We start from the raw sequence: 13,849 nt of genomic DNA, 5'->3' as shown, positions 1-13,849 counted from the left end.
ACCGCAACCACACGACCAAGTCGCGTCTTAGCGTTTTAAAGCCGTCTTTAGCACAGCCAATAGGCTTGCCACTGACGACTTAGCACCTCTACTTCAGCACAACATCACTAACAAAGAAGCTTCCTGTTGATGCTGTAAATTCGTTGTTCCTAGTCTTGCAGCTGCAGTGCAGGATTTCCACAAACCAGGCGTCACCCAAGGGCAAGCTCGAACGCACATCTAGTTCGCTACGTTCCTTATCGTTCAAGTTGCCAAATGCTACCCACAATCTCCAGCCTGCCATGTATGTCTCGAATACCGTAACGCCGCGCTGCAATCATCTTACAATCATAGAATGTCCATGTCGTCCGCCGGATCTACAAAGGGAAAGTGGCCACTCTCGATCACTGCTATCCGGTCAAGCTCAGCCTGGTATTCCTTTCTCAGAGTGTCGAGCGTGACAATCTGCCTCTTCAGCAACTTCTTAGCTTTCCCTAAGCCCCATTGCGGCGGCCCAGTCTCGTCTATTTTCTGCTCCGCTAGGATGTATGCATCTTCTTTGTTGACCGACGAGAGCGTGTTGATGATCATCAGGTAGCCTTGTATCAATGATTCGTCTGCGGGGTCTTGAAACTTCGATGACGTTGTTTTGAGGCGCTGGAGTCGTTCATATAGGATAGATGCCGCACCGCGGAAGTTGTTGCGCGAAACGCGGAAAGAGTACAGGATTTGATGATATGGAGGTCCGGATGCCAGATTCAAGGTTTTGTGGCACAATGATGTTAAAGTCATGTCTACTTCGTCTGATAAGCCGACGAAAGGGAACTTGAGCAGGGCTGCGGCTTGCGATTGCCCCACCATCGAGGTTATCAGAGTTTGGAGAGACGAGTGTTTTCTGTAGGCACAATTAGTAGAGAGTTTATGCACAAGGAAACTCGCGCTTACAAGGCTGTATCGCTGTGCCGCGTCATCGCTGAGTACGCTGCTTGGTACCTTGCCGTTTGAATGGACGCGCTGAACAAGCGTTGAAGAAGCTCCGTTTTAGTCTCCTGGTCCTCTCGGCCTGTCAATGATCTGAGACCTGATTGTGCGAACTCGGCTACATATGAGTAGGCTTTCACTTTCTCGAACAAACCTACAATATGACTGTAGTACTTCGCTAGTCCTTCTGAGAACAGGTTACGGTCAGTTTCAGACACAAGGCCAGCGGAGTCGGCGTCTTCGACGCTGAACATGCCCAATGCTGTTGTCATTAGCACCAAGATTTGGGATCTTTCATGGAGACCTACCAAGTGTGTATGCCACTTTGTGGAAATAGACAGAGGCAATAGCGTTTTCGCCAAGAGCGATGTGCAACCGGGCCTTGAGGTAGGTAGCCCAGTTGCCGTCGGTAAGGAACTTGGCGAAGTCTAAGGCCAAGTCATATTCTTTCTGATAGAGTAAGATGCCCATGTTGTCCTCGACGACAGAATCGTATAGAGATTCCTCCCTAAACATTGAGGCCACCCAAGCGCGGCCCCAATAGGTCAGCTGGCCAGCCTTTAGACCCTTTGGTAGAGGCAAGTCGAAGAATCGGATACCATAAATTCCTTCCATCACCGTCTGAGTTATCGGAAGCTTCTTGCCTGTCTTCAAATTCTCACTCAGTGTTCGATTCACGGCCTCCGAGGCAGGCCCTGTGGACGTTTGATGTGACCAAACTGTTCGGGCCAGCCATGACACGGTCATATAGTCCCTGAATTGCGCTGCCAGCTCCACAAATACCTCGGATGCGTCAAATCCCTCTGGTGTCTCCCCTTCAAGCTCGACGAACATGACGAGCAAAAGTACCAACAGGTCTAGCACTGCGTGATAATCTCGCTCGAGAGTTTCTTGCGATACCCGCAACAATGCGTTAAGACCGAAGCGTGCAAGCTGCTTCCGATTGTTGGGTCGTCCTTGCTCTTCGTAAGCCAATATGTGGATGGCCTGAAGAAAAGTTTCCGTGCTGAGGTCTTTGATTTCGGTGCCAAGTTCATCGACAATGATTGCCAGATCTTCGTCTGATACATGTTGTACGAGCTCGCTCTGCGATTCAATCAACTCCATGCGATCGATGACTGTGAGTGAACGACTTTGCAGCGCATCGGCTTCCAGCTGACGTTCAACGCGACGCTGCACAAAGGAAGGAAGCCTTCGTCGAAAAGAAGATGCAGCATTGAGAAGCCGAGCCACATCAGGTGTCGATCTATCCAGAGCTCTGGAAAGAGGACCCGCCAGGGGTTGAGTGCTGGTCAGCGCTGTTGCGTTTAGTGTCGTAAGCTCCAGCTCGCTGCAAGTGCGAATTGCGGAAACGTAATCGCTCAAAATCAACCACGGCATAGATGTCTCTGCATCGTATACGAGTGACAAAGACTCCCCTCTGCGTTTATGTAATTCTTTGACCAAGCCGTAGAATGCTTGCCATTGTGCACAAACGGCATCACCGAATGTATCAGCGTCGCGAGCACCATGGGGCACCTTGCCTGCGAGCAGGGATACCGCACCACATATGCGCTCCTTCAGTGAACCTGTGCTAATTCCCCTGCTTGGCCGCTTTCGGTCGATGCTTCTCGCAAAGATGTTCAGTGCGGTCTCTAATGTGGCGACTGTGAAACGTCCTGGATAGAACAGAAAGTCAAGCCATTGCCCCGATACGTCAACATCATCATGAGCGGTATCTTGCTGATCTGGGAAGGTCGGACTACGTTTCAGCCCTTCTACCGTCAGCGGGCCTGCGTCGACAGAAACCCACTCGTTCTTCCATACTCGTTCCAGATTATCGGGCTCGTCGTGAAGGTCAAACTTCAGCTGATAGACCCTGCTGCTCGGGCCAGACCTTGCGCGGATCCATAGCTCAGTTCCCCTCCAAGTTCCAGCCGGGCCGGGTATAACATGGAACTCTTCCATGGACCACACAGTTGTGTTCATGAGCTCATCGATAGGAGGTACAAACTCGACGAGCGGCTGAACGTCGACAATGCCGTTGTGCATATCGTCACCATCACGTACGCCCCAGAATCTAAACTGGTGTTGCTTTGGCGAGTACGAGACGACATGGTAGTTGGCGCCCTCAACACCGCCTGGGATATCAAGAACCGCCATGAGCTTCGACTGTGCAGGTCCAATGAGGTATGAGCCATTTCCATTGCTGTTACCATTGACCATTTCCAACGTGCGGTCTGTTCGACCCAGCAGGTCGGTCTGGGCCCCTGGTTTTCCCGAGGCAACATTCCAGGCTCGTAGCGTATAGTCCAAAGAAATGGCCAGGATGTGCTGCTTATCCGGAGACAGCGCGACAGCGGCAGCGGCAGAGACGGCAAATTCTGCATTGTCGAATCTGATTGTCGGCTGTGCTTTCCATGACAGGAGCCCACGGACCGACCAATTGCTGTTCTGGTATCGCGAGCCGTCCCACACTTTGTTGTCCCTATCCCATGTTAGGCGGCAGACGGCACCATCGTCGAGCGACACGAGGAGATCGTCCACGGCGATGCTCTCGAGCCGGTACGGAATGCGGCCGCTGAACAGCACTGGCTCTGATGTCTTGCACCAGTTCTCGATCTCCTGCTCCGAGGCAGCGAGAGTTGTGAAGAAGTCGCGGTGGATAGTGATGGTGTAGAGCTCGTTCGCGGTGGTGATGGCGAATACAGTGAGCGCATCTCGGTCGTTGGGTTCTGCGAATGCGACACAGAACGGGCGGATCGGCGACGGAAACTTCAGCAGAAGCGTCAGATTGGCCTCGAAGCCGTGGCTCGAATCGTGATCGAGATCGGCGGCTTGAATCTCGAGAATTTTCCTGTTGTCTAAGACGCGCCAAAGAAAAGCGCGGGGATAGTCGTGGTGGTGTCGAAAGAACATCGAGCCGTCTGCGGCCAGGTGACGGCGCGTAAACGACTCTTCGTCCTGGTCGGCATACTGTTCTGTGACAATGGCGCGCTTTGCAGCAGTGCGCGTGCCGAACGTCGAGGTCGAGTGCGCCGGGAGTGTGAACGAGACGGTCGATCCAGGAAAGGCAGGCTCGATGTTCAGCCGCGCCTCTTTGTAGAGACAGGCGCCTCCGTTCTTGACCATCCTGCTCGCATATGAGGGTTTCGCTGGCAATGCGCGCAAGCGATCGAGGTTGTGCACGGTGGGGCTGCGGTGAACGCGGAGATGCAGCTTCAAGCAAACAAAAGATGCGCTCTCGTACGAAGTAGCTCGCGCACAGGCCAGCACTTCAACGCGCATCACCATTGGGTCCAAGTGCAATACATAAAGACATCCATATCATTATCGCTGAATCAGAAGCGCCGCCCTATGCTGAAACATGCAAAAGTAGAAAACACAACACAGCTCCTTCACGAGCCAACTATCTATTGTTTCTCTCTTCGAGATCCTTCTCCTTGGGATCGCCAATGCCGTCCTCGTTGATCGCAAATAAGCAGTCGCTCTCGGGCAGACAAGGACTGTCGTAGATCTTGCAAACTCGGGTCTCTCCTCTGCCCTTCCTTAGACTGAGACGTGTTGTACTTGCGTGGGCGATGATGTTTCCTCCGATCGGTTTTTTGGGATCTGGGTTGAACATGGCGCTTGGCCCTCCATCGACCTGCGCGACAACCTGATTGGTGATGACTACGGCAATTCCAAACTCGTCGGCAAGGCGCTGTAATGTTCGCATAAATTTTGCCAGATGTGTCTGTCGGCTTGAAAGCTCTCCACGCCCGGAGAAATCTGTCCGATACAGAGATGTTGCTGAGTCGACAATGAGCAGGGAGAATCGCGTCTCGGTCATCATCTGCGCAGCCTGGTTGAGCAGCTCAAGCTGATGGTCGGAGTTGTACGCTCGCGCGTATGCCACATTGTCCAATACTTCCTCGCCAGATAAACCGAATCGAGTCGCCACTGCTAAACAGCGTACAGGACGGAAAGTGCCTTCGGTATCGATGTATAGGCATTTGCCTTCGCCACCACCCATGTCGAAGGGCAGCTGGCATGTCACTGCCAAAGTATGGCAGATCTGACTCTTCCCTGTCCTGAATTCGCCGAAAATCTCTGTAATGGAACCTGTCTCGATGCCGCCAGCCAACAACGTGTCTAACTGCTTTGATCCAGTCGTGATTGAGATGAGCTCGCTCCGCCGCTGGTGCATCTCGGTCGCCGTTGTGAAACCCATCGGTACAAGTTTGGATGCTTCAGCAAGCAGCTTCGATGCCTTTTGTTCTGAAATGCCTTTGATCTGCTCCAACGCTCGTCGGGGTCTACATTTTCTTAGCGGCGGGGTCAGTACGCATTGTAGGCCTTGACTCACGTATAAGCAATCGACTCGACAGTGTTGTATCCACCTTCGACCACAAGCTTTATGTCGCGCGCAGTCAGACCATTTACGCCCTTTGCAGTTGTTAGCTATCGTCTACACCCGGATTTCAGAGAAGCGTAGGTAGCATACCTCGAGCGCCGATATGGGTGTGGGGGCACCAGGCCCTCCCATCTGACTCTCATCGTCGAATTGCTGCTCTTCGGTACTCATATTATATGCGATCTTGATACCAGGAAACTTGAGGTTGTGCAGTGCACTTGTACAGGAAAGTAAGTGGATGATGAGATGCAGAGATGCGGGTGGAAAGTCGCGTCTTGCCACTGTCATTTTAGCGCAAACGCGAACTCACATGACCATGACAAATCCCTCTCACGGGCGGATTTGGCTGCAGGCAACAACGCTATACTGCGATCCATAGGACATGACCACAGGAAGTAGGGATAGCTAGTTAGTTGTCTAGAGCTACCAATCATGATGATCCCAAGTGAAGCTGCGCAATCTTGGAGATATTGACAACTTGCCTGTGACCAATTGTGCAACCGAGCATGAGCATCTCGTTTTTCTGTGTTGATCATCGTATCCAAGCATGTCCGGCTAGCCACTTAGCAATTAAATAACATATGCTAGGAATGAGTTATTCAGTAGTGCTTAAGTAGTACTTCGACAGCTGATCAGCTACGATGATGATAGCATAGATCCCACAAAAGCGCCAGGTGGCTGACTAGACATGCCTCGGTGCTGTATGAGCTTAAAACATTGATCTGATTAGGTGCTTTAGTCTAATTTACAAATCAACAACCTGAGATCATCCAAGACCGTACGACAAAGTAATCACATATTTTCGTGCACTGAATGCATATACTGGTTTGGTCTTCATGTATATTCATGTGGAGGTATCATAAAATTATCAAACTTAGGTAGCCAGGAGCTTACTCGTCATCGCCAAAGAAAACCTTGACGGGCAGCCAAGCATCACCGCAGACCTTGAAGCGCTCCGGCAGAGAGTCAATGAGCTTGACCTCATCATCAGTCAGCTCCCACCCGTCAAGCTCAAAGTTGGCCTGGATGCGCTGAGCAGAGACCGACTTGGGGATGACACTGGATCCGCGCTGCAAGCCCCATACCAGGAGGACCTGTTGAACGGTCTTGCCCTTCTTCTCAGCAAGCTGCTTGAGCTCCTCGTTCTTGTAGAGAGGCGAGTCTGTAGAACCAAGGCAGGAGTAAGCAGTGGCGTGTATGCCCTTCTCCCTCAGGTAGTTGAGGAGCTTAGGTCTATTTCGTTGTAAGCACGTATCCAGTCAACCATGGAGCAACGCTTACGAAGGATTGTTTGGGTGAAGCTCAACCTGGTTGACAGCAGGTGTGATCTTGAAGCGTGAGTCTGCGAATAGCTTCTCTAGGTTCTTGATGGCGAAGTTGGAGACACCGATGTTCTTCACACGTCCAGACTCAGGAAGCTTTTGAAGCTCAGCCCATGTGTCAAGAAAATCCCAATCGGGATAGTGCTTGCTCAAGTCATCGGGGTCGGTGGATGATGGCCAGTGCTGTGCGTGGTCAGCATGTACAGATGTCGATGGATTCACGAGCTACACTCACCATAAGGTACAGGTCGATGTACTCGAGGCCCAGGCTCTTCAGCGAGCTGTTGATGCCTTCTTCAACGCGCTTATGCCACGGGTTGTCGAGCTTGGTGGTTACCCAGATCTCCTCACGAGGGATACCGGAGTCCTTAATGCCCTCACCAACCTCCTTCTCATTACCATAGGCAAGAGCGGTATCGATATGGCGGTAGCCAGACTGAAGGGCAACCTTAACGGCCTCGCGGACCTCACCAGGCTTCGACTGCCATGTTCCAAGACCAACAGCGGGAATCTTAGCTCCAGTGTTGAGCGTAAAATGCTCCTTGGTCCAGTTCTTGGGTGCCATTCTTGCGAGTGTACGGATCATATAAATGGTGGTTGAGATATAGAAGATATGCGAATACGTTTGATAGTAAAAGAAGAGGGGCAAAGTTGTTATTTCAACACAACAATCCCATCTGACGTCAATTGCGCTTTCGGCCAACGTGCCGAGGAGGACGCGACAATTCCCACCGGGTATTGATATGGACTGAGGCTCCACCAATGACCGCTCAATCAGCCCGCAGTGGGCCGTTGGAGGTTACATGGTCCCACTATTTCGAGCCTCATCTGAGGCGACAGATTCGGCTTAGGCTTGGATAGGTATCGTTTGTGGGCGTCATGCAGGCTACCCCCACTAGAAATCACCTTCAGACAGTAAGCTGGCTGCCGTGATTTGTTTCCTACGAAGCTACCGCAGAGTTTTGAGGAGTTTCCTGGGCGCGCATAACAGTGTTTGGGGTCGGGCCCTTGATGAATTTACCGATTTGCTACTGAAGCGCCAACAACAATGCCTCGGGGCAGCAACCACTTATCTGACTATCCGATGAGCGAAAAATACGGTTGACACGATCGGGTGTTCCTAACTCCAAGTTTGTAGATAGTTCGGTCAGGATAAAGATGAAGTTGGATGGTGGTGGGGCTTAGTCACTGCAAGCTCATGCTCGACCGCCGAGGCTCGAGGTCCGAGGTTCGCAACACCTCAATCTTCCCTCTTGGCTTGTTACACAACCGCGCGCCATGTCTTCAGGCTTTGTTTCCGGGGGAACTGCAGATGCACCTATTGAGCGAGATGAGGAATGGCGACAAGCTCAGCGTGCAATCGAGGAGAAACGGAAGGAGAAGGAAGACCTAGGAAGGCAGAACGAGGGCAAGAGCCTCTTTGAAGTATTGCAAGCAAACAAAGGTGATAACATCATGTCCGGGATTGGAACTATTGGCTAAAATGTCAGGTTGATGCTTAAGACGCTAAGCAAGAAGCATTTGAACAAGCTGCTCGCTACAAACTCCATGTAACGCTTGATGACGACGAAGCGGACTACCTCGAGGGTATCCTTGAGGCGAGGCGGAAAGAAGATGCGAGTGTGAAGAAGGAGACTCGTGAACAGCTGGAAATATTCCGCAGGCAGCAAGAAGAAGCGGAGAGGAAGGCGTTGGAAGATGAAAACAGCGAAGTGCCGAAGGAGGATCTTGTTCAATGGGCCGCGCCTGGCCGTAAGCGCAAAACAGGCCATGAGAACAGTCTACTGAAGAACGTCAAGTTACGAAAGCCCAGCTCGACGGCAGCAGAAAAGAAGCCGATCGTCACAGCTGACGAGCAGGAGAAGCCGGCCAATTCGCTGGCGGCGATCGCAGGAGAACCGACCTTGACTATTCCTTCTCCATCTAAGGCTCCAACTACGCTTGCGCTAGGTCTCGGCTACATGTCTTCTGACGAAGACGACTGAGTACGTTGCAGACAGTGGGTGGCCCTCAGCTGCAACAATTCGGCGAAGGTCGCCGTTTCCGAAGAACCTCGTTTTCTATGACCGATTGCTGGCAGGAACTCTCACTAGACCCACCCTGTTGTGCAGAAAACAACAATAGCAACATAACCACTTATTTGAGGAGATAGAGAATTTCCTGTGCTAGAAGTCTATATAGGTCAAAAGAACTTTCGCGGCAGAGCACAAGGTAGTATGATAGAACCACCCAAACAAGCGTTTAAGTCCGTCTAGAGCGTCACAAGGTAGACTGGGACGCTCACTAGAGCTGCTCAGGTCACTAAGCGCGTGACTCACCACTGAGTCGCTCCAGGAGCTGGGTGAATGTTACTTTAAAAGCTCCCTATATCGTTTCATCCCATCTGATTTTTCTAAGAAGTTGGTGGTCTAATACATCGATTACTTAAACACACTCTTAGTCTCTCGATTCCTTCACAAGAGCTTCATAGGTTGTAGTGCTTGTCAATAGCAAGTAAAGGGGGGATGCACATTCTAGTTTTCTGTTAGCGGTCGCTGTCACGTTGCAGGATAAATAATAGACTAAGGGTGTAAACTGGATATTCTACTATGCGACAGTAACGTAGAGAGTGCGCACAAGAACTCTATCAAATACTGTTTTACCTACAATATAAGTAATGCTTAACTAATTTTTAACTCTAAGTATTGTAATAGCTACAAGTCCTTTATCAAAGTTAGTCTGCTTGAAGGTTGCTTATCCGCTACTTGTTCTGAAGACTGAGAGCGATCGGTCACAAAAACAAGGCCTATCGTATACCGTCACGAACAGAACTCGCCACGAAGCGCGAAGTACAGCTGGATACGAATCAAGTCTGATTCTGGACCACGCGTCACAGATCTTGACTGTATGCTACAACAGTTCAGGGGTCAGCCGAGATTCTGTGACGGAACATGTCGTCACCTGGATAATTCCGAACGGTTGACAAAAAACGTAGCGAGGTAATGAGAAGGATTCGAGTCACCATCATCATGATTACTTCATCGTATGATATCTTTTCTACCGATATTACCACATGATCAATCCTGCCACAGTACAACAATCCACCGTATCAAACGCCTAAATAGTTAAGAAAATAAGCTCGTCATATACCACAGTGTGCACCTTAGTACTAGCACCTAGTACCAGCACTTTCCGTTCTTCTTGTCACAGCCAGCGGTGCAGGCCCAAGGGTCAGCAGAGCAGCGACCGGTTGTCTTGCAACAGCACTCAAGCTTGAAGCCAAAGCTGTTCTTGTAGCCAGCACAAGTCTGACTGTTCTCACCACCGCACTTACCGTCCTTGGAGACGGCCTTAGAGGGTGTAGGGAGTGGAGTCGATGAGGTAGTAGACGCCGCAGGCTTGACCGAAGAGCTGAGGGTGGTAGGATATTCAGGAGTAGACGAGGTAAGAGAGGGGGTGGCGGTCGAGGAGGCCATGTGGTCGCTAGTCGAGGAGGCCACGGTCGAGTGGTCGTCGGCGTAAACCGAGCTAGTTTGACTGGACTGTGTTGGTACGATACTCGATGAAGAGCTCAGGGGGTAGACGGAAGAGACGGTGCTAGACTCGTGCTCGGAAGCAGAGGACGTAACGTCTGAGTGGATTGAAGAGATTGTGCTGGACTCGTGCTCGGAAGAGACGGTGCTAGACTCGTGTTCTGAAGCAGAGGACGTAACGTCTGGGTGGACGGAAGAGATGGTGCTAGACTCGTGCTCGGAAGCAGAGGACGTAACGTCTGAGTGGATTGAAGAGATTGTGCTGGACTTGTCGCCAGACTCATCGGTAGAGACAGAGGGCGAAGCCGACGAAGAGTGAACCGTAGTCGAAGTGATAGAAGGAGTGTGGGCTGCTGAGGAAGAGGTGAAGTCGTGCTGAGTAGTTGAGGAAACGGGGGCCGATGAAGATTGGGCAACCGAAGACGAGACAGAATCACTTACAGAGCCGCATTTACCCGCAAGCGGGTTGCATCCGGTCCCGCAATGACCAGTAGAGGATCCACAGAAATTGTACTGCGAACAACACTCTGCTTTAGCACCTTCATGGACAAAGCCAACGCAAGTGAAGCCAGAGGAGGCACCGCAGGTACCATCAACGGAAGTCTTCAACGCACTAGTGGGTTGAGGAGCAGCAGACGAAGTAGGAGCGGAGCTGGGGTTAGCGTTGGTGCCGCAAGTGCCGAACGCGCTGTTGCAGCCAGTTCCACAGTGGTCAGTCTGTGACTTTGTTAGACGGCATTCGCTTATACAAAACCTCAAGAACACTTACAGTGGATCCGCACCACCCGTACTGCGAGCAGCAGTTTCCGCTGTCAAAGGTTAGCTAGGGCAGCTTGCGCAGCTTTGACAATACTACTTACAAGGTTGAGCCACGGCAGATCTGGTTCTTGCCCTGGGGACCGCAGCTTCCATCGGTGGAGATGACGCCAGTGGGGGTAGCAGTGGGACCGGTAGAGGTACGAGTGGACGAGGGAGTAACGGTTCCAGGTGTGGAGTCACGGTACCAGTTGGCAAGGGGCTCGTTCATGCACTCACCCATGGTGACACCCTTGAAGCCACGTGCTTGGAGGGTCTCAATCATGGTGACAGTGAGGTTGAGAGCGGTAAGCTCGTGGATGTCGTGTGCAATGGCAAGCTTGCTCTGGGTGGCCGGGTTGGCGGGGTTCACAGCGTTGCGGAAGTTGTTCTTAGCGACTTCGATCTTCTCACGTGTGAGTTGGTTGTAGTCATCAGTGTCCAAGTCGAAGTAGGAGATGACATATCCGAGCTTCTGCATAACGCTCTGGCAGACGGTGTTGCAAGACGAGTAGGGAGGTCGCATGTAGGTGGGGTATTTGCCGATGATGTTACGGATGGCCATCTCGTTCTTGACCATCTGATCGTAGACCTGAGCCTCAGTGATGGCGGAAAGATCCTGGTGAGACCAAGTGTGGGACGCAACCTGGTGTCCATCGGCGACCATACGCTTGATGACAGTACCCCACTTCTCATCGATAGCACCCTTACCGATGTTGATACCGGTGACGAAAAATGTGGCTTTGAAACCGGCAGCAGCAAACTTGTTCAGAACCTCGTTAGTGTAGGTGTATGGACCGTCATCGTAAGTAATGGCAACAGTTCCTGCCTTGCGGCATGCGTAGATGCCAGCACCACCATACTGTACACTGCCCTTCTGAGGACGAGCATCGTTGCGGGTGGAGGCTCCAGCAGGCGTCTTGTTGGCATCGCAGGCAGGACCAAAGTTGAACAAGCAGTCAGGAGCGTTGCAGTGGTCGGGGCTGTTTCCACAGTATCCCTGTCATGCCGTCAGCATACTTCAGCGAGGGAGACCAAAGATTCACATACGGCACCAGAGCAGCAGAAACCGGTAGCGCACTTAGCGTTGCCGAAGCTAGGTCCACAACGATTGTTGGCGTCACCACCCTGACGAGCATGAAGGTAATGAGGACCCGGAGCAGCGGCAGCACGAGCAGCACGAGGAGAAGGGGTTCTGATCTTGATGTCGCTAGGCAGACCAAAGAGCTTGGGGGCTCCCTGAATGTCACCGTGGGCGGCAACGAGGGAGGCCACCGATGAGGCGGCGAACAGCTCGGAGAAACGCATTATGCAGTTGTGTTAGGTGTGATAGGGCTATTCCAAGACTTGACGGTTCGAGTAGCGAGTGTGATGGTCGACTTCAATTAGTGATTAAAACGGTATGTTAAACGAATGACTGTCGCTATGGACGAGCAATTGACGCGCGAAACGGGTGAGGGCAGGGTGAACAGGCACTCGTCTGTACTTATACCGATGAAACGACAACAGGAGCGACAAGGCGAGGCGAGGCGCACATGGTTCAAGCCATGGCCGTCCGCTAATTGAGTGTCAGCGCACCATATCAGCAGCCAAGATCTCCCGCCTGGAGAGCTCGCAGAATACGAGCTATTATAGTGGGACCTCCATCTCCTCATTATCTCCGATGAACGCGTTACGATGGTGCTTTGTTTCGGGTTCAGAGCTTTGTTCTCTGCGCCTTTGATCAAGTTGACCTCCATCTGCACAACATTGTTCTCAGAACCTGGCATCAGCCACTGAGACAGACGTAGAATCACAGCGGAGAATATTTCGAGAACATATACCAAAAGGGGGAGGAATAACGATCCCGCCTTACGAGAGCCAAGACGTTAAGGCATGGCGGACTAAAAATATGAACCGACGTCGCCCACGCTTCCGCGTCGCGCAAGAGCCGAAGAAGCAAGATCGCCGCGCCCGCCAAGAGTCGATCCAGGCGGCTTGTCAGCCAACACGTTTGTATTTTGCGTGCGATGGCTGAAGACGGCGGGAAGCCGATGCATCTGTTTGGTAAGATGCAATGCTTGAGAGCCGTCATTCGCAGACGAGCATCGTAGTTCGGCTCTCGGGAGATGGACGTGGTCATGCAGACCCCTGACGTATAGCTGTCGATACTGGGCGTGGCTGGCGTGAAGGTAGCATTGCGATGCACCTCATCGTGGCCGCAGATATTGACAGGATGCCGGAGTACAGGCGGTAGCCGGCATGACTTGCAGGGCGTGGCTTTACAAGCAGAAAATGACACCTGCCTGTACCTGTCACCCTTCGCATCCTGCGCCGAATTCTGGGAGAGAATGTTGGATGAAGCGAGAACCAAACTTACCGGCGCCACTCACGGAAAGCGGGAAAGCTCGCGCTCTTGGCAACTCGAGCCAAGCTAACCCATGTGGAGATGAAGGTCAATAGGGGCTGCTGGAGCTGAATCGCTCCGAAATCCGACGACTTCCTTACCAGCCAACGTTTGAGCATTCGCTTACTGTAGCATCGAATGATGTTTGCCCCGAGGTGGGAGCGTAGTAGTTGCAGTCAATAAATTGCCGTCAGCAAAGGATTGATCGGCCCTTGTAAGATGCTTCGTGGAGAAACTGTGTACCACGTGGCTCCACTGTGACACGCTGTAAGGCGCAAATAGGCACGTAACAAGCGAGTGCGAAAGCGACGTCAACGTGCGCATTGTTGGGCATACAAGAGCCGCGGCCTTGGAGTTCGAGAAGGTAGTGCAACGCTCGCGTGTCGCTAGATTTAGCAAAGCGAGCCGTTGTTGCAGGGTTCTTTCTAGAGCCATAGTGCACGTTCACTGCAATTGTTTTTACTCCAGAGCGACACGCGGGGTACAGATGCCTGGCCCC

General features: G+C 52.0%; 6 protein-coding genes across 6 annotated transcripts; 1 reads left to right on the top strand and 5 right to left on the bottom strand.

Annotated features, from left to right (window-relative positions):
• Positions 1-19: 19 nt before the first annotated feature.
• On the bottom strand, positions 20-4,151 carry C7974DRAFT_402888 (nucleoporin Nup120/160-domain-containing protein). The gene is made up of 3 exons (XM_046142766.1): positions 1,269-4,151; positions 925-1,222; positions 20-874 (listed from the first exon to the last, which is right to left on the bottom strand). Exons 1-3 carry the CDS (start codon positions 4,069-4,071, stop codon positions 328-330), a joined length of 3,648 nt encoding a protein of 1,215 aa, XP_045992539.1. The 5' UTR covers positions 4,072-4,151; the 3' UTR covers positions 20-327.
• A 197-nt stretch (positions 4,152-4,348) lies between these two features.
• Positions 4,349-5,506, bottom strand: C7974DRAFT_320047 (DNA repair protein-like protein RAD51 1; the record flags this gene model as incomplete). Its single annotated transcript, XM_046138735.1, has 3 exons — positions 4,349-5,237; positions 5,288-5,367; positions 5,426-5,506. 3 exons carry the CDS (start codon positions 5,504-5,506, stop codon positions 4,349-4,351), a joined length of 1,050 nt encoding a protein of 349 aa, XP_045992538.1.
• Positions 5,507-6,225: 719 nt separating this feature from the next.
• On the bottom strand, positions 6,226-7,222 carry C7974DRAFT_320522 (aldose reductase; the record flags this gene model as incomplete). Its single annotated transcript, XM_046138756.1, has 3 exons — positions 6,226-6,568; positions 6,617-6,840; positions 6,893-7,222. 3 exons carry the CDS (start codon positions 7,220-7,222, stop codon positions 6,226-6,228), a joined length of 897 nt encoding a protein of 298 aa, XP_045992537.1.
• Positions 7,223-7,935: 713 nt separating this feature from the next.
• Positions 7,936-8,642, top strand: C7974DRAFT_417115 (N-terminal domain of NEFA-interacting nuclear protein NIP30-domain-containing protein; the record flags this gene model as incomplete). Its single annotated transcript, XM_046144044.1, has 2 exons — positions 7,936-8,101; positions 8,173-8,642. 2 exons carry the CDS (start codon positions 7,936-7,938, stop codon positions 8,640-8,642), a joined length of 636 nt encoding a protein of 211 aa, XP_045992536.1.
• Positions 8,643-9,647: 1,005 nt separating this feature from the next.
• C7974DRAFT_55898 (uncharacterized protein) lies at positions 9,648-12,514 on the bottom strand. The gene is made up of 4 exons (XM_046146855.1): positions 12,015-12,514; positions 11,030-11,964; positions 10,939-10,978; positions 9,648-10,886 (listed from the first exon to the last, which is right to left on the bottom strand). The coding sequence occupies exons 1-4, from the start codon at positions 12,270-12,272 to the stop codon at positions 9,813-9,815; spliced, it is 2,307 nt and encodes a 768-aa protein (XP_045992535.1). The 5' UTR covers positions 12,273-12,514; the 3' UTR covers positions 9,648-9,812.
• C7974DRAFT_55900 (uncharacterized protein) lies at positions 12,515-13,784 on the bottom strand. The gene is made up of 2 exons (XM_046146856.1): positions 13,324-13,784; positions 12,515-13,249 (listed from the first exon to the last, which is right to left on the bottom strand). Exons 1-2 carry the CDS (start codon positions 13,467-13,469, stop codon positions 12,757-12,759), a joined length of 639 nt encoding a protein of 212 aa, XP_045992534.1. The 5' UTR covers positions 13,470-13,784; the 3' UTR covers positions 12,515-12,756.
• Positions 13,785-13,849: the final 65 nt, after the last annotated feature.

Source organism: Boeremia exigua (genome assembly GCF_020726555.1).
Source record: "Boeremia exigua strain MPI-SDFR-AT-0100 chromosome Unknown C7974scaffold_12, whole genome shotgun sequence".
Lineage (NCBI taxonomy): Eukaryota > Fungi > Ascomycota > Dothideomycetes > Pleosporales > Didymellaceae > Boeremia > Boeremia exigua.
Note: the sequence above shows the minus strand (reverse complement) of the source record. Positions and strands in the feature narration are given on the sequence as shown.